The sequence below is a fragment of the Lygodium microphyllum genome, chromosome 23 (genome assembly GCF_053477565.2).
Source record: "Lygodium microphyllum isolate KBCC chromosome 23, Lygodium_microphyllum_v1.1.10, whole genome shotgun sequence".
NCBI classification, from domain to species: domain Eukaryota; kingdom Viridiplantae; phylum Streptophyta; class Polypodiopsida; order Schizaeales; family Lygodiaceae; genus Lygodium; species Lygodium microphyllum.
This window is the reverse complement of record NC_141157.1, coordinates 71,803,803-71,830,823: the sequence shown is the minus strand read 5'-3', so window position 1 is coordinate 71,830,823 and position 27,021 is coordinate 71,803,803. Positions and strand designations below refer to the sequence as shown.

The 27,021-nt window shown below is 41.7% G+C and overlaps 1 protein-coding gene across 2 annotated transcripts; it reads left to right on the top strand.

Annotated features, from left to right (window-relative positions):
- Positions 1–1,254: 1,254 nt before the first annotated feature.
- Positions 1,255–27,021, top strand: LOC148016322 (uncharacterized). Of its 2 annotated transcripts, none has more exons than XM_087664447.1 (2): positions 1,255–1,391; positions 26,330–27,021. In XM_087664447.1, the coding sequence occupies exon 2, from the start codon at positions 26,340–26,342 to the stop codon at positions 26,784–26,786; it is 447 nt and encodes a 148-aa protein (XP_087520573.1). In that variant the 5' UTR covers positions 1,255–1,391; positions 26,330–26,339; the 3' UTR covers positions 26,787–27,021. The 2 variants fall into 2 exon arrangements, with proteins under 2 accessions (XP_087520573.1, XP_087520574.1); XM_087664448.1 differs by lacking the exon at positions 1,255–1,391 and adding an exon at positions 26,115–26,179.

Here is a 27,021-nt window from a genome sequence, read left to right as displayed (position 1 = left end):
GGAACTAGTCTTTAAATATCCACGAATGAATAGATGAGGGGGAAAAATATACACAATACAATTACCTAAATTTGGCTGCATGTGTTAACCTAGTTACATGCAGGGTAGAGGGGCCAATAGATTTTCAGGAAAGAAAGAGAGCCTCAATCTTGATATCGATAGCATTGATGGAGGTTGTAATTGGCTATAGTGAGGCGTAGAGGAAGTAGTAGATGGGGGGAATTTTTTCATCTCGCATGATTCAAGAATGGGTGAAGCGAAAGCAACAAACCATAGAGACAAGTGAAATAAAGCAAGCATAGATCCATAAATTTCCATGAGTGTCCAATAAGAGAAAAGTGAATCCTACATTCATACCCCTGTCAATGGTCTAAGTGCCCAACACATCGGCGTAACTAGCCCTCCAACAACACTCCTTAGTGCAAAGTTTTTGGGCCATCATCATGATTGTTTTAGTATTGGGGGCCATAAACTTTTTGCCCCATGTACTCTACATGTAACGAGGATTTTCTTTCTATCTTTTTTATTGTTAAAGAGAAGTGTGTTTACGATCCCAATGTGAAACCAGGCGACTAGCTTTAGGGTAAAGCGGCTAATAAAGTGACGGGCCCTACCAAAAGGAAAATGCAGCCCACCCCAACAATTTTGCAAAAAAGATGTGGCCTTTTTAGTCACTTAACATTGTGATATATATTTTTAAGGTGAGCTTAATACAAGTCAAACAATTGAGCCATGTAATTTTTTTTATATTTTGGATTTTGTAAAACTCTAAAGTAATGCATTCTCGAGTGTCACTCTATTGGCCCCTCACTATCACTATTTTATGAACACCTCGTTTAAAACTAAAACTACGTGATAAAAATATCAAAATATTTTAATAAAATTTCATTGACTTTTACATAATTTAAATAATTTAATCGTTAAAAAATATTTATAAAACTCATTTGGGAAAAAAGGTATAATGGAGGATTATTAGATAACAGACTGGGAGGGAATTGGCTTAAACTTATCAGACATTTAGCAACGAGGACTTCCGATTCCTTGGTAAACTCGTGGCTATGGCGATCGCCTCGTGTCACAAACTGCTGACGAGAGTTTGCTCTCCCACTACCCTTGCTCGGGCTCGCTTCTTCACTTCCGCCTCACCTGCGCAATCGCAATCGGCTCTTCCTCCCCCTCGAGCACCGTCCACCCCTGCCCTGTGTGGCCGCGGTGACAAGAAGACCAAGGCAGGCAAGCGCTTCAGAGGCACCTTTGGGAACAGCAGGCCCGATCGAGGCCACAAAATCCGACGCATCAAAGAGAAGTGGGAGCTTCCGCCAAACACGCCGTGGCCTGTGCCTGGCCTCGGTATCGAGGACTATCGCCCCATTTTCTGAGCTCTAACCCCGGTATGTCCCTAAATGTACCAAGCTCAAGCTCAAGCTTTGTTTGTGTATTCTAGAGCCACGACGTCTGCTTAGCTGGTAAAGAAGCGTCGCCTCCACATTGCAGAACTTATTCAAAATGCTGTATCTCTTTTTCCTAAAGCTAGTAGCAGCATGTTAGGCACGCCTGCTGCTAGCTGGCGTCTTCACAAGACAGGGTCAAGCTCATAAAAATTGCAGAAGTTTTTTCAGATGCTGCTCAAATCAGGCATAGAACTCTCAGGATCTCTGATGTTAGTCGTCAGGTCAGGCTCAAAGTTGCAGAAGTCATACTCAAACTTGGTACTTGTGTTCTTTAAAGCCAGCAACAGAGCGTCTAATATGTCAGTAAATAATACAATGTCATGCTTAGAAATGACAGAAGTTAATCCAAAACTTGTATTTGTGTTTTCTATAGCCAGCAGCAGAATGTCTGGCATCTCTTCTGGTTTTTGTTATTTGTGTTTCCATTTGAGAATTGTGGCAAAAACTGGAAGTGCTAGGCACAATGAACACAGGAGTATATTCCGACTGTAAAAATTTCAAATACCCAGCTTCCTACACCAAGAAAGAACCCCTTGCAGCTTGTGAACATGTGTAAGAGACGGCTCATAGTAAAATGACCAAGAGGAACAGAATGGAAATAGTAAAGAAGAGGTTGCAAGGCTGAAAATTCAAGGTGGGCATCTCCTATGATAGGGTGGCACGGTGGGCAATAGCTAGCTCAATCAAGGTATAGCAAATCTGCGCCAAAAGGCAGCACACGAGCCACTCCCGTTGTAAGCATTGACCAAGCAATGGAGATGTTGAGCTAAATTATAATTAACTTTCATTAAACAACCCCAAAACTCAAGTTAATTAATGAATTTTAACCATTTCTTTTAACCTAGGAGCGGTTTGAAAGAGTTTCCATGTCTCACATGTAAACCCTGATTTGGGAGATCGAAACTTTCTATTAATAGACAACTTGTCCTCCCACTCGGTCCAATCTCGTTTTTGCAGGTTTTAGGTGCTAGAGCTTTGCTGCCCACACCCCATTTCGCCAAAATGCAACAGTCTGGAGGTTGGAAACTGGTAAATGTAGTAGTGTACCACCGGTCGGAGGCTGGAAATTGTGCACAGTCTGCTGTAAACAGCAGGCTAAAATAGTGTTTGAGAGTGTCAGGGCATGCAATGCTGAAAACACAGGCTGGCTGACCATGGAGACGATGGACAACAGGCTGAACAACAGTCTGGGATAGTCTGGAGCAGCCGCCAGCAGCTGAGAGTTGTCACCTACAGCAATGGACATGCTGAAGATAATGTGGCTGCAGTTGATGATGGCTGGACAATAGATGGAGGTCGACTGTAGGCTGGAAACTGGGCGCCAACAGCAACAGAGGGTGTGTGGGCTAGTGTAACCTGTAAATAAGGATGATTGTTGAATGGGGACAGCCTGCCTATTTATAGATGTGAAAGGGCGTCCCAAAAATTAGGGTTTTCGCTAAACTCTTTGAAGCGCTCCCCGTTTTAGGGTTTTACTCTAAAAGAGCATTTTTAGTGTGTTTTGGGGCTATTTAAGAGGCTAATCAGCAAGTAATGCATATTTTAGTTCAACACTACATTGGCTATTGCTAGATATCTTTAGAGATTGCCTTGTTGTGTTTTGGATCTGTTAGAGTACAACGAACTCTCTAGCTCATTACCTCTGCCTCGGTCCTCGAGACATAAGAATCCAAGGTGCAGTGTTTATTCACGGCATAATGTGTTTGCTGCATGAGTATTGTATTATTCAAATTCACTCATTTGAGATTATTCATTGTGTTCATTGTCTCTGTGTTATCCTAACCCTAATGATGTTTTGTTATTAGTTTGTGCTTTGTTTATAATTGTATTTGTGTTTTCTACGTCTAGGGCATTTCTTTACATGGTATTAGAGCCAAGATCTCATTGAAAAAGCCTAGGCCTTTGATTTGAAAGACCTTTGCAAAAAGCAAGAACAATAAGTGGGCAGTATGACTTTGAACATGGTATCATCGCTTCATTCTCTCGAGCAAAATCTGTCGAGAAGCAAGCAGGAGTGGATCAATGATTTTGTAGGAAGGATGGAAGCTCCACTAGGGATTGGCCATCTTGTTGTGGAACAAATGGGCATGGAGTACAAACCATTTATCTCTCCTCCATCTACATTCATACCATTTACTTCTTTACCTTTCTCATCTATGCAATTCATATCTCTATCCTCATTTACTGCTATGCTAAGTATGCAATTTCATACTTTCCAACCTGTTGATTTCACTTTCTCTTTTCCGCAAGATTTTGGTGATTTTCATGAAAAAGAGACTATGCAATCAAGATATTGGTCCGCTAGACTTAAAGAAGACAAACTTTTGTTTTTGAACCCAAAGAAATATGAAGAGTACAAAAGATTAATTTAACCGCTTCTAAGTTTTCTCTTTTCTTTTTTTTCAATTTCTTTATCTCAATGTCATTTTGAAGTAGATGAATAATCTCTTTCTTCATTTCAATGCATTTAATGGACAAAAGCCCAAAAACATTTCCTACTATTGTATCTACCAATCCATTGAATCTCCCATCCATCCCTCCTCAATTGCTGTCTTTATATCATTTAATGCTTTTCAAGGCTGGGCGAAAGCATTTTTTGCTATTTGATAGTGTTTGGCAGTGGTATTCTATATTTTGTAGTTGATTTTTGTGATCGGCTTGTGTCTATTGCTTGTGAACTTTGTTTTTGTGTAGTTTATGCTGGTGATTGACTATACTCTCTTTCTTCTCCTATTGTTTCCTTTATTTTCTATTCCTATCCTCTTCAAATGGCCTAGTCCTATTGTTCCATTGATGACAAATTACATGGCTTTGATTACTTAACATGGAGTATTGTCATGAAAGCTTGGTTTGTGCAGAAGCGGTTATGGTACGTTGTATTTGGAGCTTGTGAGTGTCCTGCGCATCTTAATTCTCTTCCAGTTGATTATGATGAGGACAACTATGAAGAGGTTGTGTTTACATGGAATATTGATGAATGCTTGTGTATATTGTGCTCTTCTTTGCTGCATCTCCAAAGAAGTTGTTCATGTAGTCACCACTTGCAGGACTTGCGATTTGGGCAAAGCTTTAGATATTGTATAAGGCTTATTCGCCTATTTGTCGTTGCTCTTTTTGGACAACGCTAGTAGATGAAGTTCAAGCCAAAGGATGCAATTTAATCTTTCTTACTTAGTGCCACACAGGTATAGGACTAGCTTTGACACATGTAGTTTGCCCTTCTAGGCTCATATTATGGGGATTGTGCTCTACAATCTCCCTCCGGAGTTTGATGGAGTGGTCAATGCTTTGCAGACTCAGACATCATCAACACTTGTTAGATTTCTATAGATGTCCTCCATGTTGCTCGAGCATTAGACGTCTTTGTGTTTATAGGGTAGGCATCCATCATAATTTGATGGTTCCAGTGAGGCCTTTACAACTTCAGAGAGGAGTGACAAGAAGTAGAAGTTGAAGGCCCAGTGTTATCATTGTGGTAAGAAGGGACATTTGTGCAAGGATTGTAAAGAGTTAGTAGCTTCGAGGAAGAAGAAGGCAATGCAAGAGAAGTTGGATCCGGATTCCTTTATCGAGTCATTCTCTTTTTCAAACTCCAACTTGGATCCTTTGGCCAAGGCCAAGGTGCGGAACAGATTTGCTTCTTTAGACTAAGAGAAGGGCTTGGTTGCTCCTTCCTCTACTGCTTTCTAGTATAGGTGATGCAGTTATTTCTCAGGACTCTCCAGTGCTAAGAGAGGGAGTGGGAGGGGGTGGTGAGATGGAGCAATGGGCCTAATCTATACAGGTATATATATAGGTGCACAAATTTCAGAGAGGGACATCTCGACAGATTCATTGAAGTTTGGCAAGTTCAAATCTTGGAGCTTGGATTGATATCTAGGTTTATGATGGGCTGTTATTTGTTAGAGAGCAGGATTGGCTCCTAGTTAGAGCTTATATAAGGGGACACTTTGGTGGTCTTGGTCAAAGGTGGGGAATCCATGGTCACATATGTTCACATGCATTTTTGACAAGATGGTCTTCTATTCTATTGCGAGACATTGATGATGACAGACATAGAGAGCTGCTATGGTTCTTCTCTATTTTCAGGGGTAGTACGATTGACATTGACATCAGGTTCTTTCCGAGGCACCTTGGTGGTGGCTTGATCACCCATTGCTTGGGTATCCATGGTTCTGTTCTGGTGGTTCTTTGTTGTATGGCCTATGATGAGTCATTATCATTGTATCATTGTATTGGATTAGATCACCCATGATCTAAGAGAGGGTTTTAGTAGCATGTCAGCTCATGTGTGAGTCTGTGTACGCTAGATTGGGTTTGACACATGTTAGATATTTTAGGTATTTTTATTTGGCATTATTTATGGCATTTAAGGGTATTTTGATGCTAGTATGTTGACCAACCAATTGTTATTTAGGCGTATTTATGGCCTATATATTTTGTGCTCCTCCTTAGTCAGAATGGTTATCACCTAGAGGTCTTGTTAGAGAGAGAGCTTAGTTCCAGTGCCCACGTAGTTAGTGACTCACTGTTGTATGTGACTCTCTTGTGTTTGGTGTATGGATTCCATTTTTTGGGCATTCTTTTGAGTTCTCTTCTTTGCAATGTTTTTCTATGTTTTCTCTTTCTTTCTCTTCTGTGTTGTGTTTAGTAGTCTATTTTAAAATTCTTTCTTGCTTCTATTGTTGCATCTATTTTTGATACTTAGTGGGCCTTCTAGTCATTTTTTTGTGCCCCAGTTGACATTCGGATAGGGTTTGTGTGTCCCGGTGTCTCCACCTTCATTGACACCTTATGGAGACATTCATGTTCCAGTGCCTTTGCATGAATTGGCACTCAGTGGATACTTACAACCTAGTTTTGCCTACCTATCTCCTCTTCCTCTTTCCTATTTTTCTCTACCACCTCCTTTTTATCCATGCTACCCTATCCATAGGTTAATACTCGGAGGACTTTGACAGTGTTTGAGTTGGTACACAGACCATTGCGGATCCATGGGCACGGCCTCCCTTGGAAGGCCAAGTAGCTCATGTTGATTGTTGACGGCTTTAGTCATTGTGTGACCCCACTTCTTGGAGTACAAGAGCGAGATGTACTTTCCCTTCTGCAAGTGGAAGGTGTTTGTGGAGATTTGGACCTCTTTCAAAGTTTGGTATACAAGTAGACCACATCGATGAGTTTCGTTCTAACCTATTTTCTCAGTTTTGCAGGGAACATGGTATTTGGATGGAGAATTGCCATATGAATACACCATTGGAGAATGGTGTGGTGGAGCGCACCAATTGGACTATGCTCTAAATGGCCCAATCGATATTGGAGCATAGGAGTCTTTCGCATCTGCGACAGGTCCATTACTTCAGCATTATAGGATTTGACTCCTTGCCAAGCTTTCTTTGGGAAGAAGCCTTCAGTTTCCCACTTTCACATCTTTGCGTGCAAGGCATATGCCCATGTGGATAAGAAGAAAAGAAGGGGTAAACTCAACCCCTAGTCGAAAAAGCTTATAGTCGTGGGCTATAGCACAATCATGAATGGCTATTGACTCTGACCCAGAGTCTCGAAAGGTTGAGGTGAATAGGAATGTGATCTTTGATGAGGTTGTGGCCTTCGAAGATCCAATTGATGGTTTTTATGTTACAACTTTTCTTGTGCCATGTACTTGTTTTGCTGCCAGGCGACAAGCTTGCTCAGTAAGGTGACAGTCTTCTGCTGCTGCAAATGCAGTGTTCCTTGGTCAGGCGACATCTCTCCTCAGCAAACGCACATAGTCCTTGTGTATGCAACAATCTATCTCCCCTAGGTGGATCCTCTACATTGATCTCCTTGTGATCTTGTAGCTATTTTCTCTTGTTTCGGGGCTGTCTACTGCCAAAACGCAGATTTTTTGTGGGTGTTTTGTAGATACATACGAAGATGTCTTATCACCAGTTCTTTGCTGACTCAGAGGATGAGGTCTTTGTTTCTTCCTCTAAGAGATGGAGAGATTTTTGTGCTAGTTCACACGACGACTGGAGGTCACTTAGCCCGTTTGTACGAGATCCCTCTCCTCCTCGTTCTCTCCATGTTTCACAGAAGGCTCCTTTTGTTGGTCTTCATATGCCTTCCATGGCACCCTCTATATAGGTTTCTACATTCCCTTATTTGCCTAAAGAAGACCGGCTCGATGGTTCCAACTACTCGCTTTGGTCATGTAAGGTGGAGAGTATCCTTGATACCTCGATCTTAGGGAGTTTGTTACCCACATTATTCCCTATTCAGTGGAGGATCCCACCGTTGAATCATTGATGGATTGTGTGGCCTTATGGGATCGGCTCAACTCAAGAGCTTGATCTTTCCTCTTTATGAGCTTATAGGATTCTGTCCTAGTGCATGTGAGTAGGTTGCGGAAAGCAAGAGAAGTGTGAACAAAGCTTGCTTCTTTGTACCATCAGAAGACATTTGCCCATTTGATTACTCTTGAGAAGCAATTACGGATGCTCGTTGTCGATGGTTCTTCTTCCATGAAGGATCATATCAACAGGTTGGAGGACATGAGGGATGAGCTTGCGTTCCTTGGCAGGCTGATCTCTTCAGAGGATATGGCTATGATTCTTTTGACTCAGTTGCTATTTCCCCGGTTTGATGTTTTCTACACTAGCCTTCTTACATTGAGGACCCGTGAGAAGCTTCCATGGAAGGAGCTTGCCCTGCTTGTTTTGGAGCATGAAGAGCGTGCCAAAGAGGTAGCTAGTGGATCCACCTCCACCAAAGCTTTTGTTATAGGTTCGAGAGGGGGGATGCAGAAGAAGTCACAGGCTAAAAGACATGAGAGTTCTTCAGGTTTTTACTCTGACTCGGAGAAGCCTAAATGCCCATACTATGGGAAGGGAACACATCTAGATGAGAAATGTTTGAAGAAGTACCCTCACCTTCGTTCGGGAGTGAAGGTTGGAGCTAAAACATCCTAGCCTTCTATCTCTACTCCAACGGTTACCCATGAGTCGGTGTTCCTTTATATTGTTGACTTGGAGTAGCCTCCTTCAGTGGTTGCCTCATCTTCTGAGAGGCCTTGGCTGGTTGATAGTGGAGCTTCTCGTCATATGACTCCACGAGGTGATTTGTTGCAGGATCTATGCCCTTGTGAGAGTTTGATGACATTGCTTCGGTGCCAATTTGTGGTGTTGGCACTTTGCCTTTATTTCCCGACTGTGCGTCGAGCTTCCTTTCATAGGCTCTTTATGTTTCGGACTTGGGCTTTCCAATCCTCTCAGTTTATGGCCTTAGAAGGCTCGGTACCTGGGTTGTCTTCAATGAGCAGGCCGTTTGTATTGAGGATTCTTATACAGGGGCTGTTATCGTGACAAGTTGGTAGGAGAGCAGGCTTTACAAGCTCCATTCCCCTTCTCTTATTCAGGGTCCTCCGAGGCAGTTGTCTATTGCTACACCCGTTCCCTCTTGTGCACCCTCTTTCCCACTGGTTCCTTTCCATCCCCCACCCTCTCCTCCGGTGGTTTTCTCGTACCCCCATCCCTTTCAGAGGGGGATGATCTCGGTGATGCGGCCGTGGATTTTCTAGCCCCTATTGTTTTAGAGGGGGACTTCCGAGGATCATGAGGGGCTTCTTCACCTGCAGTCTTTATGGACGGACTTCATCGACATTGGCCTTACTCTTGCCACCCTAGGACCCGTTTCTCTCTTGGCCTTCCGCCATATCCAAGATTTGAGAGGGGATGTTAGCAGTCATGTTTGTCATGCCTTGCCATCTCTTGCCTGTGAGCCTCAGTTTGAGTCAGACGAGGACTTTAGGAGCTCTAACCTGTCTATCACTTGTTTTGATGGAGGAGGTAGCTCATTCTAGAGCACTCAGTTTATTGCATTTCAGTGCATTTTCTCCTCTAGTGAGGATTTTATGTGCATTTCCCGGGGCAGTTTCTGCATTCTTCAGCTTGCCTCACTTGCCAGACATTGTCCACCCTTTTCGAGATTTTTCTAAGCATTTTTGGCATTTTTACCAGCATTAAATGTTGGTCCGACCAGCATTATAAGCTGGTCGGATATATATTTTGGCCCTAAATTTCAGGTTGGCCAATTTTTGGGATTTTTGGCTATTTATAGCCATTTTCCACTTGGCAGTCAGTCAGATTATTATCTTCCCTCCTTCCTTGGCAGATGCATACTTTGACTCCGTCATCTTCCTCCGTCTTCGGTGCTGCCATCATCATCAGCCTGATTCGGTGCCCTCATTGACGTTGTGGGCTGCGTGCAGGGACTGATCAGTCCTCCTTCTGTATTCAACATTTGTTCCTTGTTCAGTGCAGGTTTCTTTTCTTTTTCTCTTGCAGATTGTCTCTCTCTTACTCTGTGTTCAAGTTCCTTCTGTTGTGCACTCTCACACTACCTTCCCTTAGTGAGGAGGAGTCCCTAGCATAGACAAGTGCTTTATAGGTTCTAGAGGCCTCATGGCCTCTTGCGCAGCAGGCTGAGAGCCTATCACCATTCCTCGGTGGTATTGGTGGCTCATGCAGGATTTAGGGATTACCTAGTTCTGCGAGATGCTTCTTAATCCAGGTAAGTCAGCAAAGATTGCGGGATAGTTCACTATGTGTGAATTATACTCTAATGTCACAGATTCTTTAGGACCATGAGTCTACTATAGTTGATGAGGGTATTGTATAGGAGGTTTGGCACAATGCTATGTGGGCTGAGCTTGATTCTATCGAGCGGAATCAGGCTTGGGAGTTGGTTCCTTGTTTGAAGAAAGAAGAAGTGATTGGTGCGAAGTAGATCTATAAGACCAAGTATCTTGTAGACGTGCCTTGGACGGGATTCTCTTAGCGAACAAGTTTGGATAACTTAAGAGACTTTTGCATTGACAGCTTTGATGTCCACTATTCAAGTTATCTTGGCTCTAGATGGATGTGAAGTTGGCCTTTTTGAATGGCCTCTTGGAGGAGGAGATTTATGTCTCACAGCCTCTTGGTTTTCTTGTGTAGGGGAAGGAGAACCATGCTTAGAGGTCGCAGAAGGCCCTCTATGGCCGAAAGCAAGCTCCTCGAGCTTGGTTCTAGAGGATTGATTGCTTTTTCTTAGAGAGTAGCTTCCATCGCTTGGATCATCACCTAAACTTTTATTACAAGGTTGTGGGTGGGCTACAATCTTTATTACAAGGTTACATTGGTCATCTTGAATGTTGATAACCTCATTATCACAACCTCTTGGAGGAGGAGATTTATGTCTCACAGCCTCTTGGTTTTCTTGTGTAGGGGAAGGAGAACCATGCTTAGAGGTCGCAGAAGGCCCTCTATGGCCGAAAGCAAGCTCCTCGAGCTTGGTTCTAGAGGATTGATTGCTTTTTCTTAGAGAGTAGCTTCCATCGCTTGGATCATCACCTAAACTTTTATTACAAGGTTGTGGGTGGGCTACAATCTTTATTACAAGGTTACATTGGTCATCTTGAATGTTGATAACCTCATTATCACAAGGAGTCACTCAGAGGAAGTTGATCGGGGACTCAGGAGATATTGTGATAGCTGTTTAACATGACGGATCTTGGGATCTTACTTTCGTTTGGAGATTTATCAGATGGCATAGGGCATCTTTATTTTCCAGCATAGGTACATTTTCGAGTTGCTTTCAAAGTTTGGTATGGCCGAGTGTTGGCTTGATTCTTTCCCAATGGACCCCAAGTCCAAGTTATTGGTAGCAGGTGATCCCACTTCAGATGCTATCCTCTACAGGTGCCTTGTTGGCTCTTTGATTTGGTTGATCCACACCTCGCCTTGTTGCTAAAGGTTTTGCTCAACGCCCAAGTATTGATTTCCATGATACTTTTGCCCCCATTGCTTGTATGGCGACGATCCATGTTGTTCTTGCCTTGGCTGGTCATAGGAGATGGCCTGTCTTTCAGTTGGATGTAAAGTTGGCCTTCTTGAATGGTGATTTGAAGGAGGAGATCTACGTAGAGCAGCCTCCTGGCTTTGATTCCTCTAATGGGAAGGTTTACAGGTTGAAGAAGGCCTTGTATGGCCTAAAGCAAGCTCCACGTGCTTGGAATGAGAAGATTGATTCGTTTCTCTATGCAAAGTTGGGATATTGGCGCTCTAGGGCCGATCCGTAGCTTTACGTACACACTTTTGAGGATGGTCATGTGTTGTTTGTTTTGTATATCGATGACTTGATTGTTACAGATGACCTTGCCGAGAAGGTTAAAGAGATGAAGACAGCCTTACATCAGAAGTTCGAGATGACGGATTCATGACTTCTTCACTTTTTTTTGGGTAGTGCGATTTATTAGGCTCAAAGGGGGATTTTCACCTGTTAGCAGAGATATGTCCAAGAGCTCTTGGTGACTTTTGAGATGGAGGATTGTCAGTTCATTTCTACTTCTATGGATCTGAATTGAAAGGCCACTTCACACTGAGATTCTCCTTTGGCGGATGCTACCTGCTACCATTAGCTGATTGGATCGTTGATTTGGCTTCTCAACACAGGGGTTGATCTATGTTTTGCTATAGGTCTCTTGGCTGGGTTCATGAGTCCACCTTACCAGGTGCATTGGCAGGGTGCGCAGAGGATACTACGGTTTCTAAGGGGGACCTCTGACCTAGGGATTTCCTATCCAGCAGGTCTAGGTGCTTCTGATCTTGTTCTTGTAGGTTGAAGTGATTCAGATTGGGTTGGCGATGTGGACCATAGGGGGTTCCTTGGGTGTAGGTGTTATCTCTTGGAGTAGAAAGAAGTAGTCCACTGTAGCCCTATCTTTGACTAAGACGGAGTATCGAGCCGTGTCTTCTACCACGTGACACTGTGTGGCTTTGGCGATTGTTAGAGGAGCTTGGTTGCCCCCAGACTCGTCCTACTATTCTGTGATGCGACAATGAGAGTTGGATTGCCTTGGCATGGAATCTTGTATTCCATGCTTGGACGAAGCACAATGATATCCAATACCACTTCATTAGGGAGAGGAGAAGCTTCTAGATGAGACTATTGATGTGGAATACTATAATACTGAGGACAATCTTGCAGATTTGTTTACGAAGGCACTTCTCGAGGCTCTACTTTGCTGACATTCTAGTTCCCTTCGCCTTATGCCTTGTTCAAGATCTAAGAGGGGGTGTTAGCTAGTCATCACCTGGATAGGCATGTGCCACATGGCAGGCAGTCGGCCAGGTGCCACGTGGCTTGTGGTTGGACTACAACAGTTGGTTGCATTAATTGCAGCCGACCTGTATTTTCTAGCCATTATTTTCAGCCTATTTATAGGCTTTGTCTCCAATAGTCTCAGTTAGCCATGTTCCATAGATTTCAAGTTGCAAACTGTGGAGATTGTCCTCGGAGTTGACGGAGACTGAGATCTTCGAGGTGGAGACATACGCAAATATTCTCTCTGCACCCATGTAAAATTCTGGATCCTTATACAACATTCTTTGCTGCAGATTTTCTGCGTTTCACTCTCTTTCTCTCTCTCTTTCTCTCTCTCTTTCTCCCCCCTCTATGTTCATTCTTTGTCTTGGTCATTTGCTTCTGCATTGCTTCACTCTGAAACTCTTTCTCCCCACCCCTCCCCCCCATTAAAAAAAAAAAAACCATGGTCCCAAATTCCACATGTTAGAATGACCCTTCTTACCCTATTCTCACTTGTATGGGCAAGTTTTGCCAAATTACAGCCTTCTCAATCCATTTCCTAGCATGATTAAATTACTTTTTCAGATTAATAGTTTTGAAAGATAATATTTTTTGCTTAGCCAACAATGAAATTGTCTAGGCCAATTTATCACCCAAGTACTCATAAGGACTCTACTAGCCCTTGACTGGCATTAATAAATTAATTAAAGCCAAGTCCCTAGTGCTAGTATTGACACTTATGGCTAATAAAGTGGTTCGGGGCAATTTTTGACACTAGGTTCTACCTAGTACCTACCAAGCACAACTTATTGCAACATTTGCCTTTGACAACCATTGACATCTCGAGTTTCTAGATTGCACATTGTGAAATAACTAGCCCATACATCACACGTGCAAGTCACATTTGCACATTTGATTAACTCTTAATTAAGTGCTAAGAAAACCATCAAAATTTCACATCCTTGTGACACAAAACTGTAACATGACTCAAGTAAGCTAGTTAAGTCTATAGAAATAAGAGAAACATTAGAAATAATCTCACTGATGTTTGCAAGTTGCTTCATTAGATACTTTGCACATGTAATGTAGGCATCCATTGCATTATCCTTTGTCATGTGCTCCATCTCAATAAATGAGCTATAGTGTCTCATTGCGCACCTTATAGAAAGAACCAAGTTTATCCCAAGCATCCTTAGTCATTGTGCATGATTTAATGAATAGAATAACCTAGCTCTTGCATGAGAGGGCAATCAAAGTATGTGCATGGGTATCTCTTCCATGCCATCTCAATTGATCAACGATAGGAGGTGCAACAAAAGTTGTAAAATAGAAGGTCCACTTGTGATAGTGGATGAACAAGATGAGCTTGCAACATTGTGTATAATAGGGCTTGTAGACCTAATCTCGGAACTAGATACATAGGCACAAAGTTGTTTGGCAACCAAAACATGCTTCATCATGTACGTTTATATCATATAATTTGTGCCATTCAATTTATTGGAGCCCCCAAACACATTTAGCCGTCATTTTGGCTTGCCATTGCTTGTTGTATATAATTGAACTTTTATAATAATGTTTCCCAAATGTGTACATGAAGATACATAGTGTGAAAAAGCAAGGAAAAGCTAAAGAAATCTTATAATTATGCACATAATTGATAATATCAAAGGAGAAATTGCACTTGAAAAGCTCCAATGTCCCAAATGTTAATAAAGATGATGAAATTTACCTTGATTTTGATGAATGAGGACAAATTTTACAAAAGCTCCAAGTGTTTCTCACAAAATTTGTTGAAATTCAAGCTTAAATGTAAAAAGTCCCAAATTTTTGATATGAAATGTAGTAATCTTTCACTTTGAATATTAGGAGGAAGGGGAATTTTATTGCTTTGCTTAGCATTTGATCAAAAGTTACTCAAATGTGCCAATGTGACTTACACATGTGAGCTCTAAGTTTATTATTTCACAATGTGGGACCGAAGACCTTGAACTATTAGTTGATGCCAAAGGTAAAAGTTGTAATAAGCTATTCTTGACAGGTCCTAGGTGGTACTTGGTGTCAAATTTTGGCTTAGACCAATTTATTTGCTACTAATGTCAGTGGTGACATTAGAGACTAGGTATTTATAAATGAATAAATGTTAGTTCAAGGGCTAATAACTGCTTAGGGATACTTGAAAGACAAATTGACCTAACCAATTTAATTATTGGTTGCATTTTTTTGATATCAAAATAAATATTAAATTAATTATCAAAATTGATAGTTTGATAATTAATTTATCAAGCTAGATAATGCTAGAAAATTTGATTAGAAGGTTGCCACTTGGCAAAACTTACCCATGCAAGTAGGAAAACGTTTTTGGGGGCTAGTGGAAGTCTATTTTAGCCATTGTGAGAGAGAATAAGGTTCTTAGAGAGCAAGGAGCTGCTGTTGATGTGATTTGTAGCCATAGGAACCAATCTACAGTAGGTGAGAGCAATTTGGAGCCCTCCAATTGTAGGTGATTTAGCCCATGGTTCTTTTGGTACAAGTGACAGCATATAAGAGTGGGTATCAACTCTTTTGGTGGTCCTAGTCTATTAGGTGATAGCTTCTATGGTTGTTTGAGCAAGGTAGCAGTAGTTTTTAAGCCTTTCTTGCAACAATGACACTTCGAAATTTCTCTCTTCTACATCATTCTCTCTCATCCTATAGCCATCTCGCAAGTTATCTTAGCAAAATTCAGCCCTTTGAGTCATCAAAGATAGATATTTTGATCAATCTCTGTTGTAAACCCTAATTTATAGCAAAAATTAGAGTTTTGATAACCACCTCAGGAGGCGTGCTCAAAATTGAGGGCCTAGGGCTTGCATTATAGTACCATTTGAAATGAAAGAATTTCATGGAGATTCAAGAGGCCAATCAACTAATATCAAATTCGGGGCTGAATTTGTCTTTCAAGGAGTAGGGTGAAGGCCGATCCCCAAGCAAACCAAAGGGCAAATTGGTTTGGCGGCTTGCTGGTCATTTATGACAATAAGAAGCAATTGGAGAGCAAAAGAGATTTAGGAAATCTCATTGTATTCCATCCAGATTGCAATTCAAGATAAAGAAATACCACAAGGGGTGCTAGTTTTGGGGCCAATAGGCTATGCATTGTCCAAGATTAAGTAGTAACATTTGCATTTTTAGTTTACGTAAATTTTATGCTCATTGTAATCATTGCTTAATTAGGTTATTTACTGTCCTATCCAAAAAGGAAGACGAGTTGCATTGAATGGAAAATTCCCAAAATTTTTCGTGAAATTTGATGATTTGGTGAGAAATTAAAGATTTTAGTGCAAACTTAATCAATTGTGTGTTTTGTGTATGGACATGGGCTTATTTGTGGAATAATCGAGATTAAGATTGAGAGTTAACAAAGGTCTGATTAAATTTTAATTTTTTAATGTTGAGGTTGCAAGAAATGACTAAGCTGTCATGATGGGTGACGTCATGGAGCTGATGGGACTTGTCAGGTGCTGGGTGTAGACTATTAGTGACTGTTTGTTGTCAGGTTGAAGCAGGTCCAAATTGGGCAGCTATTGAATTGTTTGAACATGTGTAGATTGACGGGTTGAAATAGACACAAATTGGGTTGCTGTTGTCGACTGCTCTGAAACAGTTGCAAAGGTAGTTGTCGACTAGGCTAAAAGACACAGAAAGATGTCAAGAGTGGTGATTTAAAAGAGGTATGGCTTTGATACCACCACTAGGTTAAGATTTAGTAGCGCGCACACTCACACACAAAGTGAACAAGTGAACAATAAGTGAGGAGATTTGTTGGAAGGTCACATCCACTATGTGAGAATGATAAACAAAGTGCAATCCCTAATGTACTAAAGTACCATACCCACTGATGCATGTTAACATGAAGAAAAAACCCTTATCTAGCTAGAAGGTAAAAAGTGCTAGTGGATAAGGGAGCGTTCACATTAGAGCTGAGGAGGAACATGATAAGTGTAATAAGAAGAAGAAGATGCCGACGTATTTGCTCTAGTACAACCCTATTTTGCTTGAGTGCCACCACAATTCTCTCTCTAGACATCCACCCATTGTCCCCTCTTCTTGCTATGTTGCTTGGACTTGCTTGCGTGTTATCTTTAGTTCGTTGATTTGCCTATTTACTATATGACCTGTCTTGGTAACGTGGCCTTGGTGCGCCGCATTTGCCTATTGACATTCTAATAGTGATCATGGTGTGTCACATTTGCCTCTCCTATTACATCACCCATTGCTTCACGTTTGCTACAACATTCATTGCTCTTGCATCACATGATGCATGCTACAACACGGACCATCACCGCTTTTTCCTATGTGATGTGAGCTCCCTGCTACATCATTGCCTTGACCGGTTGCCTCTTTTAGTCGCATCACATCATCCATGACGAATCATCATTATTCCTCTCGTCATCATATACCATGACACAAAAGATAAGGTTTTGATTAAACTTCATACTTGAAGTTATTTTTAATTAAAAGTTGGGGCAGTTCACATGATCTATACTTCTTGGGTCCTTTTTTTTTGTATTTCAGCTTGGAAATTTTAAAACTTGACGACAAAAATTTGGGGCTTTTTCAATTTGAACCCTCTCCATGGTATCTACTATCGGGATGACAAGATATGTTATCACTATTGAAAGATTCTTGGATGTTGGCTTTTCCATTTGGAAGAGGAAGAATAAACTCATACTTACGCAGGAAGGTGTATGGAGAGTTGTGTCCACAGATGAGTTGGAGCATGTTGGAATGTAAAGGTCCTTTATTCACCTCCGTGTATTTTACACGTGTATTGTTATGTTGTACATGTGAATGCACCCTTATGGGCCCTAAGTATAAATACATTTTATTCTTTGTGTACCAACACATTGTTGGTACACCCAAATCAGTTTGTCACTCTTACTCTTACTCTCACTCACCTGTTCACTTCCTCTGTTGCAAATCTTCATGCTTCCGCTACCCGCGCGCTCCAACAACTGGTATCAGAGCTGAGGTTCAGGTGCTCGCGCTCCTCGAAGTCCGCGTGAGACATCACCAGCTCTTCGCTCGTGAGAAATTTGTAAGTCGTCACTCATACAGGTTAGGCCGTCACTGTTTCCAGGCACGTGTATGTGCTGGACAGTTAGGCGACAGTGTTGCAAGTCACGTTTTGTGCAAGCGACAGCCTGATAGACAGGCGACAGGTCAATTTTGACCAGGCAGGCAGTCAAACAGGTCACGAGCAGCCAGGCGCAGGCTGCATAGGTCACGAAACTGCAGCGACAGGCTGCGTGGCATCAAGCACAGGTCAACAACTGCAGGTGACAGCTCACGCAAGGCTGCGTGGCATCTGACGGGCAGGTGCAAGGCTGCGTGGCATTTGACGGGCAGTGCAGGTCAACGGCTGCAGATTCGACACATTTTTCTTCCAGAAAATTTTAAAATTTTTTCTAAGGTTTACTGCAAGAAACCCCTTTGCCACTGAGGGGAGTTCGCGCGCGCAAGCATAGCTCTCAGATTTGGTCAAATTTGAACCTGGAAATTTGGGGCTTTTCTCAGATTTGATGCTGTTTATGCTTGACAGTGACATCAGTGTCAGAAATTGCAGACATTGTGCGCCTTGACCTCAATTAATTTGGGGATTTTTCAAAATTTGTTGAAATTTTGCTTATCCGAGTAAAATTTCTTGGCATTGGACCAAGGAAAATTGGGGCTTTTCATATATTGATGTAATTTTGCTCAGCTGAGTCAGTTTGGCTGACATTTGCGCACATTTGGACCTGGAAATTTGGAATTTTGTGCAGAATTTGATAAATTTCTGCATTATTTGCCTGTGCAGTAGCTGGTTTATGTCAAAACATCAGAGGATTATTGCTGGTTATGCAAGAACAGCAGTGTATTTGCTGATTTAGCTTGTGCTCTTGCAGTTCAGTGCTTTTACACTTGTACTTGTGATAAAATGGCTGCAACTTCTTCCAGTTCTGACATAAAAAGTTTGATGGAAATCAAGCGATTTGACGGTCAGTGTTTTGATCTTTGGAAAGATCGTATGCAGGGCATATTGTTCTTAAAGGATTGTGAGGATGCTTTGCAAATGGATAAACCCGCACAAATGTCTGAGGCGGATTGGGCCAAAGTCAATAAAAGGGCTGTGGCTTATATAAAGATGGGTGTCACTGATGACATTTTGACAGACATTAAGGGTTTAGACACTGGTCATGCAATATGGGAGAAGTTGAAAACTACCTATGAGATCACCACACCTGTTAATCAGGTGCATTTAATGCGCAAGTTGGTGAATATGTGGCTGGATGAGTCCAAGCCTGCAGCTGAGCACTTGAGTGCATTTATTGGCATTTTAAATCAGCTCAAGGATGCAAGTTTGGATTTTGATGATAAGTTGAGGGCGATCTTTTTGATCATGACATTGCCTGACTCTTGGGAGACTTTGGTTGTTTCTCTCAGTAATAATCCCAATCTCACATATGATGGTGTGAGGGGTTCGATCTTGAATGAAGAAATTAGACGTAAGTCTAGTGGAGAAGGCAGCAACTCAGCTTATAATGTTAGAGGCAGGGCTGAAAAGAAAAATGCAAATGCTGGACAGAGAAGCAGGAGTAAGAGCAAAGGAAAAGAAAAGAGTGATGTTACATGCTATCAGTGTGGTCGGAAGGGCCACAAGAAGCTTGATTGCAGGTATTACAAGAAGGAACAAGAGAGAAAGAAGAATGCAGGAGACAAAAAGAAGAAAGAGGAAAAGACAGATGCATCTGAGGCAAGTAAAGGGAAGGAAAAGGCCAATGTGGCCTCTAGTGTTGTCATAGAGGAGCTCTCAGATGCAGAGGCTGATGTATTATGTGCAGTGGATTATGATGCCCTTGTATGTCACATGCAGGATATGCAGATCACCAAGGCTGATGTGATTGATGCACTTTTATCAGTTGATGATTGTGTCACTCAGACTTGGATTGTAGACTCTGGTGCCTCTTTCCATGTGACTCCATGCTTGGAGTGTTTTGCTACTTTTGATGCAGGCTATTATGGCAAGGTTTACCTTGGAAATAATCATGCTTGCAGCATTGATGGGATTGGCACCATACACTTGTCTTTGGATAATGGGCAAGAACTTGTGTTGAAAGATGTTAGATATGTGTCTGGCATCAAGAAGAGTTTACTATCTGTTGGACAGCTTGACTTGCATGGTTACACCACACTGTTTGGTGGTGGTTTGTGGAAATTAAAAAGGGGTTCCATGCTGATTGCTAAAGAAACCAAGAAGGGCACTCTGTATTTTCTGCACTGTGAAGCTTTGAATGGCAAGTTTCTTGCAGTTGCTGAAATTGGCTGTCATTTGGAGTTATGGCATAAGAGATTAGGCCATATGAGCCAGAAAGGTCTTGATGTTCTTACCTCTTTGAAGAGGGTTGATGGAAAAGGCTCTAAACTTGATTTTTGTAATGACTATCAGTTTGGAAAGCAAATGAAAAATTCCTTTTACTCTGGTGTCTCCCGTAAGTCAAATGTATTGGACTTAGTGCATTCTGATGTATGTAGCATGCCTTTGAAATCGTTGGGTGGTGCTGCATACTTTGCCTCTTTTATTGATGATTGTTCCAGGAAGATTTGGGTTTATTTGTTGAAAAAGAAAAGTGAAGTGTTTGCTGTTTTTAAAACTTTTCATGCATTCGTGACCACTTAGACAAGTAGAAAGTTGAAATGCTTGAGAATTGATAATGGGGGTGAGTTCACGTCTAATGAATTTAAGTCCTTTTGTGACTTGCATGGGATCAAGAGGGAGCTTACAACCCCTTATAGCCCTTCTTCAAATGGTGTGGCTGAAAGATACAATAGGACTCTATGTGAGAGAGTGTGGTACATGCTGTCCACTTCTAATCTCCCTCATGAATTTTGGGGAGAGGCACTTAAAACCGCGGTTCACATTTGCAACCGCTCTCCAAACAGGTCCCTAAATAATGGCATTTCTGAGGAGGTTTGGTCTGGCAAACCGGCCTCATATGACCATTTACGAATATTTGGCTGTGATGCTTTTGTGCATGTTAGAAATGAGCTGAGGAATAAACTTGACCCGAAATCCACCATAGGCATTTTCATGGGCTATGGTGATGAGGGTGAATTTGGCTATAGAGTGTGGCTACCTCAGTCCAAGAAAATTGTTCGCAGCCGTAATGTTGTGTTTAATGAGGCAAAGTTGCTGAAAAGTACTTTAGCCTTTGATGAAGACATGAAAAAGGTCAAATTTCAGAATTCGCAGCCATGTATTACTTCAAATGATGAGCCTCATGGTGCTGTACCACAGGCTGAAACTGATGATCAGCTGGTTATCTTTGAGCCAGATGATGATGGACAGCAAATAGAAGCACATGGAGGTCATGGACAGCAAGATAGACTTGCTGATTATGAAAATGCAGGTGCTGGAAATGAAAATGAAGGTGCTGTACAGCATGAACAGCATGCTGAAAATGGTTTACAGCAGCCAATAAATGCTGAAAATAACATGCCTCCAGATGTAGATCCGATTCCTGAGAATGTAGATCATTGGGTACGCAGGTCTACATGCCCAAGAAGGCAGCCACATAGGTATGACCCCTCTTTGCATTATGTGATGCTTACTGATGAGGGTGAGCCTCTGACATATAAAGAGGCTAAGTCATGCAAATTCAGCAATAAGTGGGAGCTAGCTATGCAGGAAGAGATTAAATCTCTGTATGCTAATGATACTTGGGATCTTGTGTCGTTGCCCAAAGAAAGAAAGCCTCTTCCAAACAAATGGGTTTACAAAGTAAAGACAGTTGATGGGAAACCCAAGTACAAGGCAAGATTGGTTGCCAAAGGGTATGCACAGAAGGAAGGGATTGACTTCCAGGAGGTCTTCTCACCTGTCGTGAAGATGACCACACTACGTGTGCTTTTTGCTCTCACTGCTGTATTGGATTTAGAGCTGTACCAAATGGATGTGAAAACAACTTTTCTGCATGGTGACATTGATGAGGAGATCTACATGAAACAGCCCGAGGGTTTTGTAGTTCCTGGAAAAGAGCAGTTGGTGTGTAAACTAAAACGCAGCTTATATGGGCTGAAACAAGGACCATGGCAGTGGTACAAAAAGTTTGACACTTTTATGCTCTCTCATGGGTTTACATGCAACCATGCAGATCATTGTTTGTATATGAAAAAGGATACAGATGGCAGCCCTATCATACTTGTTTTGTATGTGGATGATATGTTGCTAGTTGGGAAGAGAAAGACTAGCTTGGATGCTCTCAAAGATCAGCTGAAATCAGCCTTTTCCATGAAAGATTTGGGGAATGCAGAGCATAAATTGGGCATGAGGATTCGTAGGGATAGAACGCAGAAATTGCTGTTCTTATCTCAAGAAAAGTACATTGAAAAGGTACTGGACAGATTTAACATGGCTGAAGCTAAGCCTCTCGGAGTACCCTTACCTCCATACCTTAAGCTTAGTAAAGCCAACAGCCCAAAAGATGACATGGAAGCCAATGCTATGAAGGGAGTCCCTTATGCATCAGCTTGTGGCTCTCTTATGTATGCTATGGTGGCTACTCGTCCAGACATTGCTCATGCAGTGGGAGTTGTCAGCAGGTTTATGTCAAATCCTGGCAAACCACATTGGGAGGCTGTCAAGAGTATTCTTAGATATCTGAAGGGTACACAAAGAAAGTGTATTTGCTATGGGCAGGGTGCACTTAATCTGCAGGGTTATTGTGATGTAGACATGGCAGGTGACTTAGACACTCGCAGGTCCACTAGCGGGTATGTCTTTACAGTTGTTGGAGGGGCCGTCTCTTGGTGCTCCAGGTTGCAGAACATCGTCGCACTGAGTACTACTGAAGCTGAATACATATCAGCTGCTGAAGCTTCTAAGGAAGCTATATGGTTGAGCAGACTCACAGAGGATCTCGGCATGTCTATGAGTACTCCAGTGTTGGGATGTGATAGCCAGAGTGCTGTGTATCTGGCTAAAAATGCCATGTATAATTCACGCACAAAGCATATTGATGTGCGATATCACTTTATCAGACAGATTCTGGAGGATGGTCTAATCACATTGACCAAGATCAAAACACAGGACAACCCTGCAGATGTTCTCACTAAAAGTCTAGGCAAGGCTCAGCATGAGCATTGCATACGACTAGTGGGAGTTGGTTAAAGGTTCACTCCGGACCTTTAAGTGGGAGGTTGTTGGAATGTAAAGGTCCTTTATTCACCTCCGTCTATTTTACACGTGTATTGTTATGTTGTACATGTGAATGCACCCTTACGGGCCCTAAGTATAAATACATTTTATTCTTTGTGTACCAACACATTGTTGGTACACCCAAATCAGTTCGTCACTCTTACTCTCACTCTCACTCACCTGTTCACTTCCTCTGCTGCAAATCTTCACGCTTCCGCTACCCGCGCGCTCCAACAGAGCACGTTCAAAGAAAATGCAATTTTATTAGGAATGGCTTGACAAGAATGAGAGTGTGTTTGCTATCATTGGGCTTGGTCTCCCTGACCATCTTTGCCACCATCTTATATAGGTATGGGATGAACCTTGGGGGAGTAATTGATAATTTAGGAACTCCTACAATTCCTTGGAGATTCCAAATCAACATCTTGAGCATTTAAGCCTCCCTTACCAAAAATTGACCATGCTTAATAGTTGTCTCAACGAAGATAATAAGAGCTTTTCAATAGCTTGTTGAAAGAAGCTAAATTTAGTGAAACCATGACAACCCTAAAGGTTACTCGAGAGATGAGGTATGAGTAGATAGTTACCATCCTTTCTGATGACAAAAGGTCTAGCAAAGACACCGACATAGCACTTGCAATCTTCTTTCCAAGAATCAACTGCCTAAGTATTGACATTGCAAGTGTATTGGTTACACCGTTGAGCAATACTACAAGGAAAAAGACAAGCAACATGCACACTAGATTGTTGCTTATACCTTATTTGAAAGTGATCTCGATGAGCCACCTAATACATTTGATAAGGCTCTTAATTGATTTATTCAATCATTGTCTTTTGGCAATAATGAACAAAAACCCTTTCAGTATGCATTTGTAATTAAATAAACAACAAATAAATATAAAATATGTTTGGAATTAGACATTGATACTGTATGTGTTAAGACCTTTCCATACATTTATTTCCTATGTGGAGTACTTTGCTCGGATTTCTATTTGAAAAGATTTGTGTTTTCCTTTTTATGATTCTACTACAAGTTATATTTCTTTTTTTGGGGGGGGGGGGGGGGGGTGTGTAATCACTTTATGCATGACCTCTGAGTTCAGCCCAAAGGCTATACCTAGGTATTGAGCCTTTGGTTTTGTGCCTAGTGCCACTAGCCTTCGCACATGAGCTATATACACACAACTCTGAACCATGCCTTACTTTGTCCTTGAGCTTATCGGTAGAGCATGTCATGACCATGTTCATCTCTGTGCATCTCCCTTCTAGAATCATTGTATGGAATTAGATGGTCTCTCATTGAGATAAGACCATTCCATAATTCCTTTGTTTATGTTTTGTATCATAGGTTTAGTCATCCATGACCTGAGGGCCAAAGGGGAGTTTGTTTGTTAGTTTCATCCGTGTGTGAATAGACCTTAGGTGTATAAACATACACCTCCTGCATTAAATAAGGGTTAAAGCCTAAAGGTTGGGGGGAAACCCTAGGCCCATATAAGGAGACCCTAAGCATTGGACTTTCATCATCAATTTATCATATCATTTTATCTTCCTTGGTGTACGTGCAAGAGTTCTCTCACTCACTCTCTCTTTTCTCCCCTTCACCATCATCATGTGCGATACCATATCAATGATTATGTAAAAACTTGTACCATCATATTACATAAAATAATGACAATTAGATAGGACCATGCATAGCCAAGCAGTGTGAGATCAAGTCATCACTAGGATGCCTTGGAAATACACTAATGTCGTCATCAATCATTCCAATCCTTGACCACATAGAGTAGAAATAGATGGTCTCTCTTTGAGGTAAGACCATTCCATATTTCCTTTGTTTATGTTTTGTATCATGGGTTTAGTCATCCATGATCTAAGGGCAAAAGGGGAGTTTGTTTGTTAGTTTCATCCGTGTGTGAACAGACCTTAGGTGTGCAAGTGTGTCTACTAAAGGCAACACCTTTAAGACATACACCTCCTGCATTAAACAAGGGTTAAAGGTTGGGGGGAAACCCTAGGCCCATATAAGGAGACCCTAAGCATTGGACTTTCATCATCAATTTGTCATATCATTTTATCTTCCTTGGTGTATGTGCAAGAGTTCTCTCTCACTCTCTCTCTCTTTTCTCCACTTCACCATCATCATGTGCAATACCATATCAATGATTACGTAAAAACTTGTACCATCATATTACATAAAATAATGACAATTAGATAGGATCATGCATAGCCAAGCAGTGGGAGATCAAGTCATCACTAGGATGCCTTGGAAACACACTAATGTCGTCATCAATCATTCCAATCCCTGATCACAGAGAGTAGAAATAGTTGAATCTTGATGCGTGCCATGGTCTAGCTCTACATTTACCACCTTCAGCCAAATCACCACACGGGTCACACCATATATCAGGATGATGAAGACTTTGATGGACCCTTGCCCCTCTTCTTCTTCTTCTTCTTCGTCTCACCCCCCACTGGAGCAGCCACTGCTTGGTCATGGATGCGCCTAGAATGAGATGGCAGTCTAACCTGCAACTTGAGTGTAGACTCATGCTCAAATAACATAGAAAAATATGCTGAAAACATACTGGAGTCATTGATGTCTGAGCTCGTAAGGCATTCACCATGCCATCATACTCAAAAGGTGGTTTGTATAGGACTGTCCCCATGAAATGAGCTTCAGTTAGGGCAGATTGCATGTTTCAAAGTTGGTCCTGAACATGAATACTGTCAGTAGATTTCAACCGCATGGTCTGAAGTTGATCACAGAATGTGACAGCCCACATGGTTGATGGAGCCTCGTACATGAGTTAGAGCTTCCCCCAAACCTCAAAGGATGTCCCACAAGAGGTGACTGCTGGTAGGACTTCCTTTGAGATGCATCAGAGAAGCCAAATATGCTTTGGCATCAACTGCTGTGATCTGCTTATTGACAATTGCCCCGTGCATGATCATGTTTCTGTCATGATGGTCACATGCACAATCCTGCTGTCATCAATTGATGTGACCAGGTGCACTTGTCCCTTGCATCTCTGGCATTCCAGTGTTTTCCTGAATCCTTCCAGTATCCTGTTTAAGTGCAAGAGTATTGAGCGCTCCATTCCTAGCTCCTGCCAATCCCCTTTTCAAGATTAATAAGGACAGAAGTGATGCACTGGCTGGAGATTCAGCTTTGCATAGGCACAGAGTGCCAAGAAGGTTTAAGCATCCCATTCTTTTAATGCTAAGGATTGTTCTTTTTGGCTTCTGGTTGATGATTGCAGCACTGTTTACCAGCTGTCTGATTAGGCACCCATATCTGATGTTCATGGGCTGGTCACCTGACATCTACTTAGGATTGTTAATAGAGAGCAAGGGGAGGATCTCATTAGCTGTCATGGCTAGAAAGAGTGTTCAGCGGAGACACTTAGAGGTTTGTCCAACTTATGTGCTGATGTGTCACGTTTGTAACTTTCATTTTATGACTCTTTGTAAATCTTTTTAGTAGTTTCCTTTAGTAGGTTGGAACCTCTACCTTATTTGTTTGCATATTGAAGCATGTGCTAAACTATTGTTTGTTCAGGTTCTCAAACATGCATAGTGGTAGTACACAGGCTGAACAACTGGATGACATCTTTGAATCAACACTGAATTTAGAGGATTCTCAGCTGCAGCAGGGTTTTCAAGAGGGCTTCAAGGATGGTGTAGAAGCAGGTAAGATCGAGGGTAGAGAGCTCGGTTTAAAAGTAGGGTTTCAACAGGGAGAGGAATTAGGGTTTTATAAAGGATGCACAGACATTTGGAGATCAGCAATACATAAGGATGCAACCGTATTCTCCACAAGATCTCAGAAGAGTATTGCACTTTTTGAAGAGCAACTGAAAGCTTTTCCTCTTTTGGATCCTAAGGACGAAAGGTTGCAGGACATGCTAGAGATGATTAGAGCACGATTTCGTGCTATTTTAGCTATGTTATCTATTCGGATTGAGTATGAAGGGTACACAGGCTTGCATGGTTCAGATACAGACAGCTCTTTCTGAAACTTCAAATAGGTCTTGAGATTCTGATTGTTTGGAAAGCTAGCTAATAAGAGCAATATGTATGTTTAAGAACTGTATATTTTATGATTGAAACTGTTGGGATACACCCTCGTTTTTAATTAGGAGAAAAATCAGCATTAGTGTGGAGCAAAACAAAGCCTACTGTTTGTTGGAAGGCGTTCAGGAAATGCAACTTTGGCCTCATGGTCTCAACAAGTTTTACTGAGTACTTTTA